Source organism: Excalfactoria chinensis, chromosome 1 (assembly GCF_039878825.1).
Source record: "Excalfactoria chinensis isolate bCotChi1 chromosome 1, bCotChi1.hap2, whole genome shotgun sequence".
NCBI lineage: Eukaryota > Metazoa > Chordata > Aves > Galliformes > Phasianidae > Excalfactoria > Excalfactoria chinensis.
The window spans coordinates 102249-124711 of record NC_092825.1 but is presented as its reverse complement, the minus strand read 5'-3'; the positions used below and the strand labels follow the sequence as shown (position 1 = coordinate 124711).

Here is a 22463-nt window from a genome sequence, read left to right as displayed (position 1 = left end):
CGGTCGGTGCTCACGTTCTCACACATTCCTGATGCAGGATAAAGGTGAAACTGCGTAACAGAAGAAATCAAGCTCTGGAGACATTCTGTCTCATGAGGGATATCCCAACGCCTCTGTCAACTCCTGTGTTTCCTTCCTAGTTCTGCAGATCTCAGATGTTATTTGTAGTAGTGATCAGTGCTTTTGCATTGAGCTAATAGCATCTGAAGAGTCTGTGGGAGAATCTCCTCTAAGCGAACCTGTCCATTAAGGGCAATAAGGAAGTGAGTGATGGGAAGGGGTCCTGGTCAGACCCACCACTCAGCGGGTCTGTGAGAGCACAAAAATGTTTGTTCCAGCAGGTTAATCTGACCAAGGGCTTCTAAGGGCTTTGCGCTTCTAGGTTATGTGCTCAGCTTTGTTGCAAAGGGGGAAGTTGTGGTTGTGTCCCCATCCTGGGCAGAGATCCTGGGCAGCCCGGCAGGAGGTGTGGGGCAGGAGCAGCTGCAGGAGGCTGCCCGGCTCTTGGCTCTCTGTGCACCCCTCACACCATCCCCTCTCAGCTGTTAGAAATGTTTGCTTCATTCACAGCCACTTAAAGGTGCTGCACTGCTCATAAAATAACGACCAGGGAACACACGAGCATCAGAAGAACACTCACTTTTTAAAGCATCACAGAGGCTTAGCAATGAGCTGTAGCAATGTTTTACATTGGATCACAGCTTAAGTCCTGGCCCTCTCGACTTCCCATTTATTGAAGATGGCTCAGTTTGGTACGGCACTGAGCACCCATTTCAACTCTGTGCCACGTGTGTTTGATAACTGGAACAGTACCAAAACTGAGCCTCTGCATTTCAATATCAGTAACTTCTTATTGCAAATATGAAAAACGGGGCAGTGGAGCAGGGGGGGGTAGCTTAAGGAATTTTATTTCAGTCGAGTTACAATTGCAGAACATGGAGCAAAAATTGACAGTTTTTGTAATAAAAGGAACTGTGCGGTGGGCATATACACAAAGAGGACGGTTAAAACTATCAGAGCCAACAAGAGTTCGCAAATGCAGCCGTGAAGGAGAACACAATTTACATTCCCAAACTGGTTCTTCTAACATGATGATTGAAGTCTCAGTACGACGTCGTGGCTTCCTCAGCAGCATCTGCTTCCTCAGCAGCTGTCACACTCGGCAGCTGGATAAAATGTCCTCCACCAGCCTCTTGTAGACCCAAGCATCCCCTCTGAGCCTCTGCCTCCTGATGCCAACCGCTCCATTCTTGCTGAGCCGACACACTTCTAGCTCAAACTTCATCGTTTCTTTGCCAAAATCTGGCTTTGTTTGGCATTTCAGGGTGTAGCTGCACAGAACAAAGGAGAAGCAGAATAACAGTCTAACCATGTTTCAAAACTAGCACTGAACGATTCTGAATGAATGGAAGCACTTCATTGGAAGCACCCCACTGGCATTCACATGACAAAACAGCCCAGGATGAAGTCAGCTGAGAGCTGAGCACCTCAGTCCAGCAGTGGTGCCTTCATAGGTCCCTTCCAGCTCTGAGGATTCCATAATTCTGCGATTTCTTGGCCAAATATCTGCGCGTTTTAACTACCAAGAGTGAGTGTCACGGTTACACACATGATCTCTCCCAGTTGTCTGTGACTGTATATAACACAGTTTAATACAGTGATACAGCTAAACTTTTGTATTTACAGCTTTACAGGGGACAGACGACACATCAGCCTCCAAGTGCTACGTCATCATTACTGCTTCATATTTGCCAGAGAGTTCTATGGGAACTCATTTAACACCATTTTGCATAATGTGGACAGTTTTTAATGCACATATTCATTTAATGTTCCCTATGCTTTTTCTAAACGTGTTGTATTTTACAGAGTGGGGCAGAGAAAGTAAATCAAAATACTTGCTTTGCTATGGAACTGTTTAGGCACGTACAAGGTGAAGCCGTGCTGTTTCCACTTACCCCTTCTTAATGTATTCCACTTGCTTCTTTGAAAGGACAGAGATGATTTCGTTCAGCAGCTGGTCTGGATTCAGTAGTTGGGTCCTGGTGACGTTATAGTGCTCCTAAAAGAAGTCAGCTCATTAACAACAACAACAAACAGAATCATAGGAAATATCTTTGTCCTAAAACTGGATTTTACGATGGAAACCTTTCATGCTGAAAGCTGCAGAACATCTCTAACCATGTTGATAAACACTTCACTCCCCAGGATGATCGCTGTTAAGACAGTGGAATGACAGCAGGAACACTAACCAACAACTTTTGGACAATTCATATCAAAGCCTGCACAAGTTCTAAGCCAGCATAAAACCCAAAGCAGCAGCGAAGGGCCAGGGGAGCACAGAGATGGGTGTGTAGCCAGCAGTGCTCGCTTGGCAGAATTACAGAATCCAGCCACGAAACCACATTTTGAGGACGCTGTGACGCTGCCCCACCACATAGATGTGGATTGAGAACTGTCTGACTAGCAGAGCTCAGAGGGTTGTGATAGCAGCACAGTGTGTGTTTCCGTTATGAGGAAAGGCTGTGAAACCCGGGTCTGTTCAGCCTGGGAAAGGGAAGGTTAAGAGGGAAAGCTAGCAGTGTCTCTATGGAAATAACATCATTAAACATTGTCAGCTAGGACTCCTTTGAACCCATCCTACATCCCCCTCCAGTTTGGTGAGTTGACATACAAAAAAGCAGCGGTCAGCCCTCTCCCATGAAGTGCTGGTGACTCACCTGAGCTGAAGCCAGCATTAAATCACTGGGCAATAACAGGACCGTTATCACACCAGTAGAAAAACAGAACAAGCAAGGGCAGTTTTCTATAGAGCGCAGGCTACTCAGATCAGACTTTTTTTTCACAAGGCCATTCCTAATAGTATTAAGTGTTTTCAGGAGCTACCATTTCCATAATATATTTCTCTAGCAATCATACCTTAAGTTTTCTTGGCCTTTGCCTACTGAATCGCTTCTTTTTGCCTGGCGTAAGCATTGTAATCACTTTATCCAGGCCTCTTTCAAAACTTCCAAACAGTTTGGCCTTTCTCTTCTTCTGGCTGCTATCCACATGAGCCAGGTTGAGATCTAAATCCACAGAATGACACCTGTGACAGAACCAGATCCATTAGCTTCTTCTTGTCAGCAGACGGCAGTTATCTCAGATACTCTATTACAATGTTACCAGACCTGACAATGCAGAAAGCAAAAGGAAGATTATTATTGTATGTTATTGTGTATTATGAGAGTCTCTGCGTCCAAGTTAGTTGAGCTTTGAGCTCAGAGATGCATTTTAAAACTGCAGCACTCTGGGAAAATGGAAGAAGACAGGATTCATGTTATGGAAAACAGGAATGAAGTTCTGAAGATGGGTGACTTCTAGTTTTAATTTTTTTAATTATTTTTTATTTTTTCCTGCTTTCAGTGTTTCCCAGTTAATACAGAAAGAGGTTTAAGGAAACTTTAACCAAGAGAAAGGAAAGATAGCTTGCTGTTGTGAACAGTGCTTCCTAGGCTGTTCATCAATTAAGGCAGCACAGCTCTAAACCAAAACCACATACAGATAACTGGACATTTACCTCCTCTCAGGAAGGACCTCAGCTGCTGTCAGTTCATACGTATTTGTTGGTGCTTTGGGCTTCTTAACGGGGGTGACTGTTGTGAATTGGCTCTCTGAAAGAAAGTACCCAAACCAAAGCAGGTGCATTTTTGAAGTAGAGGGTTTATTTTTCTCCAGTCAGATTTCTCATGATCAGCAATTAATTTGTTTAAAGCCAGCCTCCCATCTATCTCTACTCTGCTTCTCTGGAGTGATGAAATAGGTTTTAACTACAACAACAAGACTACGAAAGAAATCTGAGCCTGATTTCCTCAGGGCTCTGTAAGTCAAGTCTGTGAGGGACCGGTGCAGTTCAGCATTACAGGTTTGGAAGGGATGAGGATTAGACAGAACTGCTTTCTTGCTCTGGCACTGCTCTCAGGACAAACACTGAGGAATTCACTGTGTCAGAAAGTTCCATTTCACATGAAGTAATTTCCTTTATATGAAAGGTGTGAATTACCCACAGTTAATGCTACGTGTTAAGCAGCAGCCTAAGAAGTTCTGTTATCCACACGTTGGAAAAGTTACATGGAACAGTTTAGAATTTGCAGTGACAACTCAATCTAAAAGCTCCAAGATTCAGCTTTATGGAGCTGCAGTTGTCCCCAGACAACGATGTTCTCAACATTTCCAAGAGGTACTTCCACCATTCATTATCTCTAAGTACTGCCTTAACCTATACTGAATGTAACAACTTCCAGTAGAATAACAAAACCATTTTAACTGTTTAACTCAGGAATATCTAATAAAAATGAGCAGAAATCACACTACTGCCCTTCTTATGTAAGAAATACCCACTTTTACTTTTTTAACGTACAAACATCACAAGTTACCACACAGTCTTAGGACAAAAATGAATCCTGTGTGAACAAGTAGCCTTTGTAATACACTCCTTGAAAACTTAACAAAGGAAATTGATATGTTCAGTAACCCATCATAACATATTAACCTGCAAAGATGTGGTGTTTCTGAACAATATTCCTGAGCATTTGGAACAGAAGAATCTCCAATTGCAAGAAATGCTTAGTACCTTAAAGGGCAGAGTTAATATGTGCAGTATCAACACTAAAACAGGCTGAGGACAAACATTTTTTTAACTTGGAAGAGCTGATACAGCATGGACACATCTCTGTGGTCTATCACATAAATGTAGGTGTCTGCATTGTTAGCCTAAGTATTTTCAGTGCCACACCAAACGGATACATGAAAGTACTGGTGTGCTGTCATGAGGAATCCACCAGGTTACATTTCGTTTAGGAGCACAATGCAGTAAATGCACACTTAAGTAAAAGCATACCCTTTTCTTTCACTCAAAATAGTAGCCCATTAAAAAAAACAAAAAACGCTCATAAACAGCACTTGTCTCATTTTCTGAATGCATTTAAAGGCCTCCTTGTGAAACTGTGAGAATTTCTATAATTAATAGCCCTGGCATATGGTTAAACCACACTGTCAGATGTACAGGCTGGTGAATATATGTGCTGTGACCAAACAGACCCATACATAATTCTTCCAGAAACAGAAGTTCAGGATCTACAAGTATTGTGTTCATATTTAAATTAAAAAGTTCCTAAGCTACACGTGTTCTAGGTTTTCATTTGTTAGATACAACATACCTTTGGAAGTAGGCGCCTGAAAGGGTATGCCTTCCACTTGCTTCTCTGTCTGACTCTTTGAAAAGGCCTTTGGAGCAGGAAGTGCAAAGGGCGGCTCATTTCTTAACGCTGACTCTGCATCAACGTTCTCTTTGTTTGCACGCTTCTTAGATGCCACTTTTCTTGTCACTGGAGTTGACAGTGTGAATTCCATATCACCCAGCTGAGTATCGTGCCTCGAATGCTGCCAGAGATGTAACAAAAGGTATTCTGATCACATCCGGAGAAGTTACTGTCAAGGAAATTCTAACAGCTAAGAAGGTCAGACACAATGCTTACAAAAATACCACACACTACTTGTCCATTGATCAAAATAGTTTAAAACTGTGATTCTCTCCTAGAATGTGTTTGTTTCTTATAGACGGCCAAATGTCATTTTTTGATTTGTCTAAATCCTACATTTAGGATTACTCCTCACCATCTTATCTAAACATAACTATGAATTATCACTTGGTTTTGCTGCAAAATTTGAATCACTTCACTGGATTTTCTCGTCCAGCACAGTAAGATTGAATTTCTTTCGGTACCTTTAAACTCTGTCCACCTCTAGCCTAACTCCAGAATCTTATTAACTGTGCCTTAGCGCTTCCCATTGTGTTTTAAAATCCCCACTGACTCCTTTACTTGTTCCCTTGCTTGCTGTTTCTGTGCAAACCAAACACTGGAGTTGGGGTTCTCGTCAAACGAACCATGACCTACAGGCAGAAGGCACCAAAATTGATGCTTAACAAACTTCTTTGCTCAATCTGTATCTCCCTTTTGTCAAGGCCCACTAGATACGTAGTAAGCACTATATACAATGAGAAGTAGATTTCTGGATTAAGAACTGTGTTTTTTCTGTAAGAAACTAGCACTAGATCTCCACACACCTGCTCTGTTCTGTGAGTATTTAGAATAAACTCTTCTAGTGGAGATTCTTCAAACAGTGAAGCTGCATCAGAAAATTCCATGGATCCAAATGCATCTGGTACATTGCTGCCGTCTGGCACATCTTCATATGTTGTCGCCTTTTCAGGCTGAAAAGAAATGTTCAATTGAGATTCTTTTGCAGAATTAAAAGGAAGATTTCATCAGAAAAACATATCAGTAAAATCTAAATGTGATTGCTTTGCAAGTTCCAAACTGTGGCTAACAGCTAATGGAAGTCCACATGCCAGCAGCACCAGCTTTTATATTATGTTCTTAATATTGTAATTGTGGATTTGACGTTCATATCAAGAGCAGAAAGGAAATTATTCTCAGAGCTCAAGTTATCTTTCACAGCCTGTGTCAACAAGAGCAGCATCTTGTAGCCTTTGAAGACTTGGGCCACAAGCTCTTTTCACCGAAAGTCAAATAACAGCCTGGAAAGAACTGAAGAAAAGAATGCAGTGAGTTCTGAAAGTGGCTCACGTAAAGGTGAACAAGTCACATCCAAAACGTGAGTATGGAATCTGCAACACTGCTTGAACCAGCACGTGAAAGCCTATGAGTGAGCGCAGGAAAAAGTTCCTTACTGAGTCATGGAATTCAGTCAAGATTTCTAACCCTCGTGTCTCACAACACATATGACTGTGGTATCAAAACATCCCTTGTTTCTGACAGCTTTTTATGATTTCAGGAACATCTTTCCCCTGGACTTGTTTCATACCACCTCACCAAAACTGCATGCAGCTACCTTACGAGTCCTGAGATGGAAAGGAAGCATTTTTGGAAGCTATGTTCTGTTGACAGATGTGTCTCCCGACCTGTGTCCATAGTTATCACAATGACCATGTCACATTACTACTGAAAGCAGAAACAGCAGATCTAGGGAAGCTTTATGATGACCTACTAAAAGGCCCTTTTCAGAGGGCTGCTAGCTACAGACAATCTCCATTCCGTAACAGAAATCACGTTCCCTTACAATATGAAAGCCTGAACAGGATACCTTGACTATTATGTTTCAGAAGAAATGTAGACCATGGGGATTTTTTTGGAATTTCCTTACACATAAAACTTTGCAAAAAGTTGTACCCAGCATTTTCCTCTGCTGAACTCCATGTCATTGCTGACTGCCTACTGCTCAGATCTGTCTAGATTCTTCTGCAAGGCCTCTCATCTCTCCAAGGAGCCTGCAGCACTTCCTAGTTAAATATCATCAGAAAACCTTCAGAGGATGCATGTCTCTCCTGCATCCAAGTCATTGATTAAAATGTTAAACAGGATTTGCCCAAAAATGGAGTGTTGGGAGCACCGCTAGTGAGTGTCCACTAGTAGATGTAGACCCATTCACTCAGTATAGCCTGTACCTGTCCATCTCACGCTTGGATAACTTGTCTGGAAGGATGCTGTGACAGGATCAAAGGCCTCAATGAAATCTAGAAAGGTTACATCCTCTGCCTTCATACACTAAGTGGGTGTCCTTACCATAGAACAAGACTGGTTGCACACACGCTCCCTTACTGATGATTAGGCCACCAGGCTGTTGACCCAGGCAGAGCTTCAGCACACAGAAGCATTTTTACCAGAACGTTGTGCTGAACTCCAAAACTTACCCCCAGGCTTCCTGACTGTGTGGTGCTGGCGTGTCCTGTTTGTGATGGAATTCTTAAGCGCATGCGCTTGCCACGAGCCTTCTTGGACTGAAGCAAGAGATACGTTGCTGACATCTGGTCGTAATTCCACTAGAAAACAGGAGTATTCACATCTCTTCAGAAAAATTGTCACTACACAGAAAGCATTCTAAGAATTTCTGCATGTCTGCAGTATTTTCCCCTTGATGTGCAACCTTCGTGTCTGGTCACATTCGGGTAGTTTCAGGCCTGAGCTGATTCACACAACATGTCTGAGATGAAGAAGCAGGCTACACTTGTTTTTGCTTGAAAGTCAGTGTACAATTGCTGAAAGTGAAAACTAAAGCTGGTGCCAGAATCTCTCTACTGAAGTGAATGGCAAAGCTCCTATTAATTCAGTTTGTACAGTGTTTCAGCTGGACTTCCATTTTTGGGGGTCATGTTTCAGTCCAGCTCCAAGGAGCATCAACATTCAGCTTGATTTTCAGCAGCTTTTTGACTACTGTGAGAACCATGGGTACAATGCTTGACAGACTTGCAGTGTAGTTTAAGCTTGGATGACTTATAAGGCACTAGTAGTCCTTTGAGTAAAGACTGTGAAAGTATTACAGACTTAAACGGAAGAACTTCTTCCCCTTGTAGGTCGATTGTTCCCATCATTTCCTATACCTGAAGTAACAGTGACTCCACAAATGATCCCTCCTAGATAAAATTTACAATTTACATCTATTCCTACTAAAGTTATACGGAAATCTTGGCAATCCTGCGAATTCTACCACTTTCTATTTAATAGAAAGACAGTTCAATTTCAAGAGACAATTTTCAGATTCAGGTTAAAGCCAGAGTGCACATCATGTATTAAATCTCTTCTACAGCTTGGAATGCCATTATTAACATTTGTACAGCATCTCTAGAAGTGCTCAGTTCAGCGTTTCTCATTTATTTTCAAAAGATACTGGAATGAATTTATTTCTTTCGGTGTTTGTGAGTTGTAACTCCCCAAACCTGTTTGTTGTCTGAGTGATGTGTTGATATTTTCCACCTCTTAGTGAAATGTTTCAAAGCAGTGAGTTAAGCCAGCATGTAATGTCTGCTGTTCATCCATAAGTTTCTGTTTTGAGTCTGCCTGGACTTCCAGAGATTCATAAGGATTTTAGCATGGTAGAATAGAACATATAAATAACATACAAAGGCTGAGAAAACACAATTAAATGAGAATAAAAGAATAATGAACTTCAGAAATGTAGTTATTAGGTAAGGAGAGACTATGAAGTTCTGTAAGGGTACCTTACCTCTGAAAGGTATGAAATACTTCATGTTTGAAAATGAGTGAGCATTAGAGTATGTTAATGCAGTAAGGATATTTACTGTAGGAGTGGGCTTAAATAAATGATTTATTGGCATATGTTTATTACCTCTGATACTAATGCTGATATAGTCTCTCTGCTTTTGTTGTGAAACACAGAAAGCTCTGTTACACAGTCTTCATCAAGGTGTCCCACCTGCAAGAACAAGACCTATACTGAAGAAACAGCTTTCAAGTCATCTCACAGCCCAATCTGACCGTGACAGTGTTCTGCTATGCAGCAGTCAATAATTAGCCATGATTTCAGATTTTCTATTTTGAATAATTAGTATTCTGGCTAAATATTGCAGGCAGCAAACAGAAAAAGCCACCCAACTTCAGCAACTGGTCCCTCTGTGGCAACAGGTTCTGAGCTCTGAATTCAAGTACAAAACCTGTCAGTAGATGAGACTTTTTACTAGAGCAGAAGTTACACTTCTGTCCCTTCTTAATCACTAGTTACATGGCATGTACAGCATGCTGAGCTGCATGCACAGCACAGCTGTTCTGCAGAGAAACAGTGGCACCCAGTGGCCAATAGCAGCCATTGGCTGCAAATGCAGAGTAACTTCTCAGTATCTGCAGCAACAACCTCTCCACACACTCCAATTCCCACCTCCATCCCACCCCCACTACCCGAGCCTCTCATACATGGAAGACAACTGAGAGACAAGGAGACAGAAATGACAAGCACAGATCCAGAGAATCGTAGCATGGCTTGAGTTGGAACGGACCTTAAAGATCATCAAGTTCCAAGTCGCAAAGCTGCAACTCACCAGATCAAACCGTCCAGGGCCTCATTCAGCCCAGCCTTGAATACCACCAGGGATGAGGCATCCCTACCTCCTGTTTTATCAATTGCACCTCTCTCTCAGCATGGGGCTATCTGCAAACTTCCTGAAGGTGCACCCAGTTCTGTTCTCTTTGTCACTGATCAAGATGTTGAAGAGCACTGGTCCCAAGGTGGACCCCTGAGAAACACCACTTGTCAGCAGCCTCTGAAGCAATGTATTCTCACTTCCATGCTGTGAGGATGCCAGCGGTCCAGACAAGATTTCAGAAAATACTTCGGCTTCTTTGGGTATACATACTTACTGGGTATTTACTTTGCCACTGAACAGCATCAGAATAACCTTGCATGAGCCAAGGGTGACTTAACAGTTGTTTAACTGTAATCCGCTTCTTTGGGTCTACCTAGTGGGCAGAAACACTCGAGCTGTTACTTATAGCATTGAAAAGAACTGGAGACAATTTTTCTATTCCTAAGAGCTTCGAGGTGCCTAGAAGCACAAACAGAAACCAGCAGTATTTCATCACTTCACCACCAGGAAGGTCAAACACCTGAGCTGGGAAGAGCAGTTACAGAACCTGCGGTTACAGCAAACGTTCCACAAGCATTTTGTATTTATCAGACTGCCTAGATACAGCTCAAATGCATACTGAGTATGTTCAGCTTTCTTTATGAGACATCTTTTGTTTATAAATCACTTTTAGTTATACAGCACGGTTAAGAACATCCAAATGCAAGCTGTGTGAAGACTGTTTAATTACTAAAATAGTAATTGTTTCTATAAGCCATAACTAGTACCATGTTTTTATTTGAGAATTTCCAGCACACGGCAATGCTAACCTTCAAGGATTCAAAGCATGGAACAGTTAAACTTGTTTAAACATTGAATACTTTCTAGGTACTCCACCAGTGTTTTGAGCTTATGCAACAGCATTTTGTAGATCCATCTGAATAGAAGCAGCTCTTTTACCTGTAGCAGCTGGTTAAGTAGCAGGGTACTGCTAGGTGAAAGCCACTTTGGAACACTGTATTTTCCTCTCTGCAATAAAAAAAAATAATGAAAATAAAATAACTAAAATAAAAGAGGATTTAGAATGAACCTTGAACAACTATTTGGATGATACTGACATTTCTTTACTTTCCAAACGTAGGAACAGACATATGCAAAATCAGCCTTAAGAATCACTTGAATAAATTCAATGGTGAAATGAAGATGTGCTTGGCTGAGGGCAATGCTGGAAGGCAAACTGCTCACAAGAGCTACAAAATGCATAAGATCACACCAGACATACTTTGCTCTGACCACAGTTATGGCACATAGTCGATTTCCTTCAGTATTCCCAAAATGAAGATTATGGGGAACAAAATACTGCGCACAGACACTATGATCCTGGTTAGATTCAAGCAGCAGACTTAAAACAAGTCAGAGTTTTAGATTCCAGGATATTTCAAGATCCATAACATGTGAAATTCAGTTACACAACAGTGCCTAGGTGTCTGCATTTCAAGCAGCTTTCAGATCACAGCCACATAAAATTAAAACAAATTCAGTGCAGAAATAGCAAGTCTGTATCTTAATACCTGTGAGATTATCCATTTTTTACTGCATTCTGACTAAGTTCTAAAACTTGCTCATCCCAGTTCACTTAAGCAAGTTCCACCAGTTCAACCAATGAAGCTCTAAGATCCTGTGTATGTTAGGCAGATAGGACTAAGCAGTGCAGAAATAATCTCTGACAGCTTTAAGAGCTCCATTCTGCTTGCAAACTCGCAGTCCAAAACTATTCACAATTCTAAGGAAACGAACACCTGAAGCAGTTGGATCATCTGCCATTTGCTGCATTCTGCTTCTTGGCATAATGGTTAGCACGAAGGGTTTTCTGCTGTCCTGCAGAAACGGACAAAATCCTGCTTACAAATGGACAAAGTCTCAATGTACAGCATAGTTTGTGCCAGACTCAAAAGCCACGTCATTCAATTAATGTGCTCAGGTTGTTATGCACTCCAAAAGGAAACGGAACCAAATGCTGAATTCCGAAGGCAATCTATGGGGTTTTGCATTGCCTCTTGATTCTGGAAGAGGAAATTCTAATAGCAAATGCAGAACTTTGCTCTTCATAGACATGAGAAGAGCTGGCGTTTAATAACATTCATTTCTGGTAAATCAAATGATGTGCTTATATTTTTACTACATATAGCATAGGGAGCAGCCAGTTGAAGAATCAGATACAAAAATCTAGCCCATTGGCAAGAAAATACTTCTTAAATTCTGTGTGCTATCATGTCATAGAATCAGGCTACAGTGCCACATAGGCCAACCAAGTGTGGAACCAAGTCCACAAAATACTGGTAGACAAAGCAGCAAAAAAGGGGGACAATATTCAGCAGACAGGCCTTTCTACCCACAGCTCAGCGTGTTCTGCCATCAGAAAAGTAAGGTCTCTTGTCAAGCTCAGCTATTTCCCTTCTCAGTGTATTCTAGCACCATCGATACCTACTGTTATCCTCCTGTAGAGTGCCATCACATTGTCATCATCAAAAGGAAGAAACCCACACAGCAGAGCATACAGCAGTACACCCATGCTCCAAATATCCGCCTGAAAAACAAAAAGACAAGCTTACAAACCTGAAGTACCTAAAATGGCTTACTGACAGATTGCATTGTCTGCCCTTGCCAACACCCACACATAGCCCATGAAAAGCTGGCTCTTTCTCTCAAGAAAAGAACACTATAGTCCCAGAGAAAGCATATAACCCTCATTCAATTGTTCTTCCACTCAACTTAGAGCGCTACTAAAACCAGTATCTTCATCTTAGCTCATCACACTGCTGCAGTTCCTTTTACCAGGATTTCACTGGCAAAAATGAAATCAAAGCCATCACAAGGGATTTAGCACAGCTGTGTGTTACTGGCTATGAGAGCTGTCAGCACAGTCACCTGTAAGGCTCTGCTGCTGCTCTGTTTATATACAGGCACAACAAGGTTCACACACCTCACAATGCAATTCTCACTTTGTAAAGAAAAAGGAGGCTTGAAAAGCAGTGTGTGGAAAACAAACAAAGCCAGAATTAGAACAACAGTGGGGCCATGGCACTTGTAGGAATTGCTCCGCCTTTAACAGCAGAGCGATTCAAGAAGTATGAGGGCATTCCAAACCAGACCAGTTTGGACAGATGAACAACTGCAAGGAATGGGCTCCAAAATTTCAGACATGAAATCAAAGCTGGAAAAACTCTTCACATTTTCATCTCCCAGTTTTTAGTACATGATGCATTACAACGGAAACAAGTCTTCACATACAACTTGGCAGCTAAAGACAAGTCTGACAAAAAAGATCCTAAGACTGCACAAAAAATTTGACAGATGATGGATAATTAACAGAGCAAATTGCTCTTTCAAAAACTTAGTAATAGAAAGAGATCTCTGAAGCTGCTGTTTTGTAGAGCCCTGAAGCAGGAAACAATCGCTTGAGACAGTTCAGGATTAGCCAGAGACAAACCAGCCGGCTGTGTGAACTGAGACCAATTGCACTTTTCTAGTCTGTGGCCACTGACAGCTTCTGAGAGCTACCAAGCAATGCAGCCTCGCAGAATTCAGAAGGGAAACCAAGTGAGTGTACCTGAGCTCCACTGCGTTTAAATGCTCTGTGGAGAGGGAAGGGAAAGAGGGTAAAACAAACACCAGTCTACATACCTCTGAGCCAATATACTCTTTGCCCTGGATTAGCTCTGGTGCTGCATAAGCTGGGCTTCCACAGCATGTGTTCAGGCGGTAATCAAGGCCTCCCTGGAATAACACAAAAAACAGAGAGAAAAATTTGCTTTAACAAAGTTGATGTCTTCTGCTAATAACACTTCAGAAGCCTCAGAGGCTTCTTCTCCCATCATAATTCATCATGTATTTTGCTTTCGTTCAGTAATTGACCTCACTAAGCAAGTGAGTCTAAGAGTATCATATAAACGTGCAGTTCTCAAGCTGCTCACTTATCTAGTACCCTTGGCATGATGCATTATTTTCCTCAGCTGATCATCTACTCAGATGAACTGTCTGTGCAAACACAAAACTGAGAAAGAAGTGATGCAGGAACTATTGTGATTGAGACTCTCTGGTCATTTGAACAGTATTTAAAGCAATAACATTACAAACTTTACAAAGAACAACTGATATAATACTTCCTGATTCAGAGCAACCTATTACTTTACTTGTGTTTTATTCTAAGCAGGTCAGAGCAAGATAGTGTTATACCACTGAGACAACAGCCTGTTGGTCTTGATTACCTGTGAGAGGCTCTAACTTTGGCCCGGAAAAATTATTTGAGGATAAGTAATTCTCTTTGAATCATTAAGGCAGCCTTCCCATTACATTCTTTCTTACCAGCACCCATCTTGCATGTTAATAAAGGCTCCTGGAAACCAGTTTTAAGATCAAGAAACAATTCAGTTCAAGCATGTGCAACCACAGGATCATTATGTAACCTGCAAAAGTCATTTTATTCTATCCACAATCTCAACATACTTACAGTTCCTTAGAAGGTTCCTTAGGCACACCAACCCCATACTCCTACTACAGACCCTTGCATAAGACAGGTGATACACCTACAAGATTATCTACAGTTCAGACTATGCAAAATAGGGAGTCTATGTCGAGAAAATAATCTAACTGTCCTTCTGAGCAATCTGTTGACCACACTCACACAGTTCAGACCACTCCAAGCATGATGCAATTACATGTCAGCCACAGAAACAGCCCGAATTTAGGGTGTTTGTTTGGACAAGTCCCTGTTGCATACCGCGGTCAAACATGCATTACTTGGGGGCACGTTATATTTAACAGATACTTTTACCTTCGGCTTTGCACAGAGTCCAAAATCGATCAGCTTCAAATTATGCTCCTCATCAATCAGCAGATTTTCCTGGTGAATGAAGAAGCAGTCAGGAATGATTCTCACCCAAGTGCCCAAGGAAACATAATTTTGTGGACAGTGGTTCCCAGTCTACTAAAAGCTCTCTCTCACTCTCAGAGATCTTCACTGACTGCTAGCAAGTACCCATCTTCCAATAGCCCAGGTGGGAAATACCAGCTTGTATCTGTTGGAAAGGACCTGGGGACTAGGAGGACAAGTGGTGATAGAGCACAGGCTGGATGCAAGTCAGCAGTGCGCTCTGACAGAAAAGAAGTACAACAATGTACATAGCTGCATTAAAAAGCAGCACAACCAGACCAGGACAAGTCATTCCTGCTTCAACACTCATTGGACCGCATCTACAACACTGTATCTAGTTTTGGCCAGGAAGGATAACAACCTGAAACAGATTCTGTGGATGACCTGCAGCCTGTGCAGGGGACTGAAGCTCCCACTCAGTGAAGAGAAGCTGGAGAGAAAGATGTTTGTTCAGAGTGCAGAGGAACCTCATGGCAGCTTCTCAATGCCTACGGGGGGGGCATGAAGATGGCCAGAGGCTCTGGCCAGCAGGTCATGGTGGGACAGTGACAGGAAGCAGTCATACACCAAAATAGCAAACTAGATATAAGGAAAAAGCTTTTCAAGCACTGAACATATTCCCCAGAGAGAACATGCAGCCTCATCCCTGGGAGAAGGCGATGATGAGAGTGGGAAAAGCTCTTGAGAAACTTGGTCTGACGATTCCCACAGCAGCAGGTTCAGGCACAGATCTCTACAAGTCCCCTCCACACCAAGTTACCGTCCAAGCCTATAAATCCATCGGCCTCTCAGCTGGAAGCCAGTTTCTTCTAAGAGGTATAGACAGTGCTTTCTTTTTCAGAGGGGAAAGGTTCTTTAGATAGAGGGATTTCATAAGATGCCTAGGAAAATGCTCGTGCTGTAATGATTTGCTTTACTGAGAGATACCGGCAGCTTAAAAAATGCAAAGCTCTAACCTACTTGTGAGGAAAGATTCAAGCCTTCCAGTACCTAACCTGTGCTTCAAGTCTTCAGTGACAGAAAATCCACTGGATGGGGCCAGAGGAATGCATCTCACCCCATACCCTCTGTATGGCCACCATTTGTTTAAAGGATCACTCTTCCTTGAGGCACGAAACTAGAGCAGTTTACACAACAGACTGACACCACAAGGGCTGTTCTCTAGATACAAACTGCAGCAAAGAGCATAACAAAAATGGGAAAACAACACTCAGATCTGTGTCTCATTAGGAGCATAATGTTTTACTCCCCTTTCAGAGGAAGCTACAAAATCCAGCTCAGCTCCAGAACACAGTACCAAATAGCAATAAGTATCTAACATTTCCTGTAGCAAAAGAATTCTAAGCACAAGATGATGAAGGATGTCTGAGTTTCAGCTGGGACTGAATTATTTTCTTCAGTGTCTGATATAATACTACATTTTCGTTCTAGAGAAACAATGTAAACAGCACAGTGATGCTTACCATTGCTGCCAGGCAGTGTTGTACAGAGCCACAGCCAATCTCAGCTGAGCGCCCAAGGAAGTGAGAATGAACAGAATTAGGACAGCTGACTTAAACTGGCCAAAGGGATATTCCATACTATATGACATATTGTAGAAGGAGTTTTGAAGGTGGTAGAACTTTGTGTAAATCTCTTCCACCACTAGGAGGCTAACTGGACATTGATTGGTAGGTGGTGAGCAATTGCTTTTGCACTCATCATAACTATTATCCTTTTCTTTATCTCAGTAAATAATTTTATCTCAACCCATGAGTTCTACTTTGTGTTGTTTTTTCCCCCTTTAATTCTCTCCTGCAATCCACTGGAATGGAGTGGAGGACTGTACCTTACTCTTTCTCCCAACAGAAAAATAAAAACACATTCATTATTATTTATGAAAGACTGACTACAGTTCAAACTTACTGGTTTGAGGTCTCTGTGGGCATAACCCTGACTGTGAACATAAGCAATTGCTGAAACAATCTGTCGAAAAAAGACTCGAGCTTCCTCTTCGGAAAGGCGGTCCTTAGAAACAATGTAATCAAACAGCTCCCCTCCAGGACAATACTGTAATAAGAAAGGCAAGGTGATCTGAAAATGCATTTAGAAAGCACCTGAGAGAGATAAGTAACAATGGCAGCACAGAAAGCACGGAGCAGCACCGACAGGACTCTCTCCCATTCCCCGTGCTCAATCAGAGCAGTATGCACAAGTGCTCCAGTTACGCCCTGGGTCGTCACTGTGGCAGACCACACCAGCTAAGAAATCTGACCCTGGCCTCAAACTGTGTAACTGAAGCATTGCATTCATGCTGTGGGTGGCACAGATCACTCAGAAGGTGACAACATTCGGGGGCTCTGGTGTCCCACAGACCTCGCAGATGCTACTTCAAAACACTGAAATATGTTAGGAATTAAAACCAGTTCTCTTACCGTGAGTGCTGATTAATGGCTTCTACAAAAAGAGAGAATATATCACATTTTCTACTTCATTCTCAAACCAACTAATCTTGAACCCATTTACCACTGAGATATTTAAGAATCATTTCATTTCAGCTTTATTTTTATATTATTGTCTACTGCTAAAGATAAAAACAGTAAACTGAAGTGTGGCAGAAACTATTTCTTACCTCTAAGACTATAAATATTTTCTTTGATGTCTCTATTACATGATACAATCGGCAAACGTGTTGATGACTTAAGTTCTTCATGGCATCAATTTCTGTTTTAACACGAGGCAAGTCATCCTTAAGAGATCATAAAAGCAAGCTATGAAATCGTTAACTACTGTGCCATACCAGGTACCACATCTGACTGCTGTGGAACATAAAACGTCAAAGTTGCTGTAATGATGTTGAACTTCCTCCATTTCACAGCCAGAGAATATTGCCCTCTGAACAGCGAGGAACAAGATTTGTGGTGCTCTGTTCAACTTTTTCCAGCTCTACAGCATCTTTCAAAAGGCAATGGGACCAGTAGGCTGCATTCCTATGTACCATCCCCCTGCCCCCATGTTCTTGAGAACTCCACAACTCCAACAGAAGATACGATCATATTGAAATGCGTTTTGGCTTACCCCTAAAGTAACTTTGTCCATGATTTTTATTGCAACTCTTTCACCAGTAAGAAGATGCCGCCCGAGTTTTACCTTGGCAAAACCACCTACGATTCAAAACACAGATGCTTAAAGTTGAGCGTGAATTCTTCTCTAATATAATACTACAGGTAAAGCAGAGCACCTAGCATGCACTGTGTGTAATGCTTTAATTAGAGGAAGAGGTAATCAGCACCATCAATTTCCAACTGGTTTCAAAATGCAATTTCAAGTTGATACAAATGAAACCTGACTTAGAGAACCGACAAGAGCTGTCAATCTATTCTCAGATTAACTCTAGAGCGGTGAGACAGACTGTTAGGGTGCTGTTCCTCTATAAAGATGACACTTACCCGTTCCAATTGTTTCATGTAACTCATAGTACTTGAGAATCTCCTCGTAGTCATTGACAGACATCCTGAAATGTGCAAGAGCTTCAGATCCTCCAAGCACTCGCAACAAGGAAGTGCCAGCAGTGTTCACATCCTCCTTAGGACACACTCTGAAAAGCAGAAGGGACACTCGCGGCAGATCCAGCACTGCTCATCTTCTCATCAAGGCGCATCCCCTCTCACCCAGCAACAACAAAACGCGCTGCATGAAGCTGACTTCCCTTGGGTGAACCATATAAACGCATAAGAGTGAAATGAAGTGAAATAACAGCCCTCAGGGCTTCGTGCCACAGAGGAGGGCAGAGTTGGCAGGGCAGGGCTGGCAGGGCCGGAGGCAGCTTTAGGAAGCAGCGTTAGCCTTTCCCTGTCAGTCCCGTCGGAGCTCCATCGGTTGCAGGGCGCTGTGTCAGCGCAGGCCCCGCTCCGCAGCGCTGTGGCAGCCGGACCCCCCGCAGGCCGCCCGAGGAAGGGCCGCTCCCGCCGCCGCAGCACAGACACGCGGAGCGCGACTCCGAGCTCCCCATCCCTCCCTCCTCCCGGGGCCGTCCGGGCTCCGCCACGTACCGAACCCAACACCGGCAGCGCGCCACCACGGCTCCCGGAGCTGCGGCGCCGGGTCGGACCCAACACGGGCAGAGCGGCCCAACGCGCGTTTGAATTTCGCTGCCGGAACAGTCACTTCCGGCCAGAAGAGGAGGAACCAATCACCGCCGCGCAGAAACCGGAACCGCCGTGATCGCGCAATGCGTGACGGGAGGAAGGCAGGAGCGGAACGGAGCGCGGTGCCGCGGCGGCGCCATATTAGGTGGGTCTCCGGCTCCGCAGCGGCGCCATGTTAGGTGGGTGTCACGTGAGGCCGGGTGGGGCGGGCGCCGTGCGGCCGGCGCTGCGATGAACCGCGGAGGTCGGCGGCCCGGCTGGTTGCGGGGAGCAGATCCGCCATCCTTGGGGTCCTTCCGACCCGGCCGTTGCAGGTTGTCGTGGCAAAGAATGGCTGTTACCCAGCGGTGGTGTCAGTAACAGACATGGTGTGTCTCAGATGGACGTACCCCAAAATGCCTCATTTAGTGAGTGTGAACAAAACGTGAGACACGAATCTGAGCAGAAACGTCTCCTGCGCTTCACCTGGAGAACGTCCCTCGCTGCAACTTCTGCTCCCGGCTGCAACGCGTTCCTTTCCATAAACGTAACACAGCGATGGAGCCCGGTCAGATACAACCTTAGAACAAGGTCATTGGAAACTTAAATGTTCTTATCAGAATCGCTGCCCTTCGTTTCCGGTCCCAGGTTCTGGTTTGACGATGACTCTCTCAGAGCTGTTTTGTCGCCCCCCCCCCAAATGCACTTCAGGTGCCTCAGGAGCATCGCTGGAATTTTGAATGAACTCGATGTATTTTAGCGAAGCTGCTACAGCTGCTACAGCTGCAGGGCTGAAGGACTTGGGGAAAACAAATCTCTAATGAATGCTGAACAGTCATTTAATTGTAACCCCGGTAATTAATTAAACCAAGGGAATCACCTCCCAGTCAGTCAGCTCCCACCAGGGAAATCTTCCCTGCCAAGCAGATACAACCAGCACAAGCTGCTACATCACTCCAGGGCCCCACTGAGTCTTACCAAGGGGTCTCCAAAGGCTTCTCTGTTGACTTCTGGGAACACTCGCATGGAAGCCAGTGCGCCCTAGTGTGCCCCAGAGGATTCTCAGGGCCCCGCCATTAGCTCTACAGACATCCAGACATGCCCCAGAGCAAGTATGTGTGCTGTAGGGAACCCAAGAGACGTTCCAGAGCACCCTAGTACTCCTCAGTGCGCACAAGGGTTCTTCACCTGTCTCTAAATACGCCCTACTGGACTTTGTTTTCTCTTCTGGAGCCTTCCTTGGTTCTCAGCTTTGCTTTCTCAGGCCATTTATCTCACTCCACAGCTTTTGCTTGGAATATTCTTTCTTGCATTCCCATATTCCAACAGAATCACAGAATTGTAGGGGTTGGAAGGGACCTCTAGAGATCATCGAGTCCAACCCCCCTGCCAAAGCAGGCTCCCTACACCACATCACACAGCTCGGCGTCCAGGCGGGTCTTGAATATCTCCAGAGAAGGAGACTCCACCACCTCCCTGGTCATCCTGTTCCAGTGCTCCGTCACCCTCACCGTAAAGAAGTTCTTGTGCACATTCGTGCGGAACTTCCTATGCTGAAGTTTCAGCCCATTGCCCCTGTCCCCACGCACTACTGAAATGAGACCAGTCTCACCACTATGGCCCCCACACCTCATGTATTTATAAACCTGGATCAAATCCCCTCTCAGCACCGCCAACAACAACCCTCTGCACTCTGCCAGTCAGCCAGTTCTCGACCCACTTCACCGTCCACTCATCTATCCCATACTTTCTCAGCTTTGTTATAAGGATGCCATGGGGGACCGTATCAAAAGCCTTACTGAAATCAAGGTAGACTACATCTACCGCTCTCCCCCGTCCACCCAGCGAGTGACATCTTCATCAGAAGCCACCAGGTTGGTCGAGCACGACCTCCCCTTGGTGAACCCGTGCTGAGTACTCCTGATAACCTCCTTTACTCTTAGTTGCCTGGAGATGGCATCCAGCACAAGCTGTTCCATCACCTTCCCTGGGACAGAGGTGAGGCTGACTGGCCTAGAATTACCTGGCTCCTCCTTCATGCCCTTTTTGAAGACCGGGGTGACATTGGCCATCCTCCAGCCTTCAGGCACCTCCCCATTTCTCCAAGACCTCTGAAAGATTACAGAGAGCGGCTCTGCAATGACCTGTGCCAGCTCTCTCAGCACCCGCGGGTGCACCCCATCAGGTCCCATGGATTTATGGACCTTCATGTTTCCTAGGCACTCACCGACCACCTCTTCCCTGACTAAAGGGAAATCTCCCATTCCCCAGACTCTCTCATTAACCTCCAGGGTCTGGGATTCCTGGGGGAGAGCCCTTTCACTAAAGACAGAAGCAAAGGAGGCGTTCAGAATTTCTTTCTTTTCAGCATCCTCTGTTACCAGAACCCCTCCCTCTGTTAACAACCCCTCCCTCCCCTCCTTGTTTTTGGTCTATTAGCAAACTATTAACATACTACCAAATAATAGCACTTATTCCATAAGTAACATCATCATGCCAGCATCCTGACCACCTGCTTTATAGATTTCTCATTCATTTTGTGTAACACTTCATTACAGTGTTTGCTCATCATACAACTGAAAAACACCTCCAGCCCAAAAGTTATCTACTTCTGTGGTGCTGCACCCCTTCAATGAGGAGGCATTCTGGAGTTTTTAGCCTAGGCTTTTCAAAGCAAAGCAACACAATTTTACACAACTCAGAACCAAGGTATGCAATGATGGGGGGCCCTCAAGCACTGCTGTAGGGTAAAAAGGAGTATAAAGACAGGTGAAGAGAGTGGGGGAAGATGAGGGAAGCGACCATTGGAGGGAAGTCAGAAGAACAGCTCTGCCATCTGGGATCTGTCAGCAGGCAGAGCCTCTCTTCCCCCAACAGAGACGGCTGCTGGGACAGCTGCACATGCTCAGTTACGCTGAGTGCTGCTCTGGGGGCAACTCAGAGAACAGCTCCATGGAGATTTCTAACTCAGCATGCCTGTGGCCAGGCTGTGTTACTCGTAGTTCCTTGCACGTGCTTTGCAGACAGTGCATTCATGGGCAAAGCAGAGGATTTGTGCACCCACTGCTCTGATAAACTGCAGAGTTCACAAACGGAGTTGTGGGAATTCTGACCCAGCGCCGTGAGACAAAGAACGAGGAGGTGACGCAGCAGCTCGCTGAGTGCTGCTGGACAAATCAGGCCGCATGCTCTTTGCAAACACATCATTGTGATTGTTTATGGACTGCAGTGAGACACGGAGTGCTGAGCTGGGCGGTGCTCCCAGCGCTGCCCTGTAACGCTGTGCACTGCAGCCTCTGCCTTCTGACGCTTCTCCCCTCCGTCCTTCAGCTGCAGCTTCTGCATTGCCTTCACAAGGCTGTTCGCTGCAGAGGACTGCAGAGAAAAAAAGCAAGTGCAGAAATAGGACGCCACTCCACTCAGGATTTTACAGTCTCATTCATGTCTGACAGATGGAGGCCCTGAGAACAAGAGCTGTGTCTGTCCTTACCAAGGACTCACCTCTGCATGT

At 44.2% G+C, this 22463-nt stretch overlaps 1 protein-coding gene across 1 annotated transcript; it reads right to left on the bottom strand.

The window, feature by feature from the left end:
• Positions 1–889: 889 nt before the first annotated feature.
• On the bottom strand, positions 890–18986 carry MELK (maternal embryonic leucine zipper kinase). The gene is made up of 18 exons (XM_072340681.1): positions 18878–18986; positions 18275–18423; positions 17904–17989; positions 17458–17574; positions 16752–16895; positions 14748–14816; positions 13598–13690; positions 12402–12500; positions 10874–10942; positions 10209–10307; positions 9184–9270; positions 7751–7879; positions 6104–6250; positions 5196–5418; positions 3557–3650; positions 2917–3085; positions 1956–2059; positions 890–1331 (listed from the first exon to the last, which is right to left on the bottom strand). The coding sequence occupies exons 2-18, from the start codon at positions 18336–18338 to the stop codon at positions 1154–1156; spliced, it is 1971 nt and encodes a 656-aa protein (XP_072196782.1). The 5' UTR covers positions 18339–18423; positions 18878–18986; the 3' UTR covers positions 890–1153.
• Positions 18987–22463: the final 3477 nt, after the last annotated feature.

What these genes read in the sequence shown, in the direction of transcription:
- MELK (XM_072340681.1), bottom strand. Translation starts at nt 18,338, where the DNA reads ATGTCTGTCAATGACTACGAGGAGATTCTCAAGTACTATGAGTTACAT. An exon ending in AAGAGTATATTGGCTCAGAG is followed by an intron (nt 12,501 to 13,597) that starts GTATGTAGACTG and finishes TTTGTTTTTCAG; the next exon opens with GCGGATATTTGGAGCATGGG. An exon ending in TCAGGCGCCTACTTCCAAAG is followed by an intron (nt 3,651 to 5,195) that starts GTATGTTGTATC and finishes ACTTTCTTTCAG; the next exon opens with AGAGCCAATTCACAACAGTC.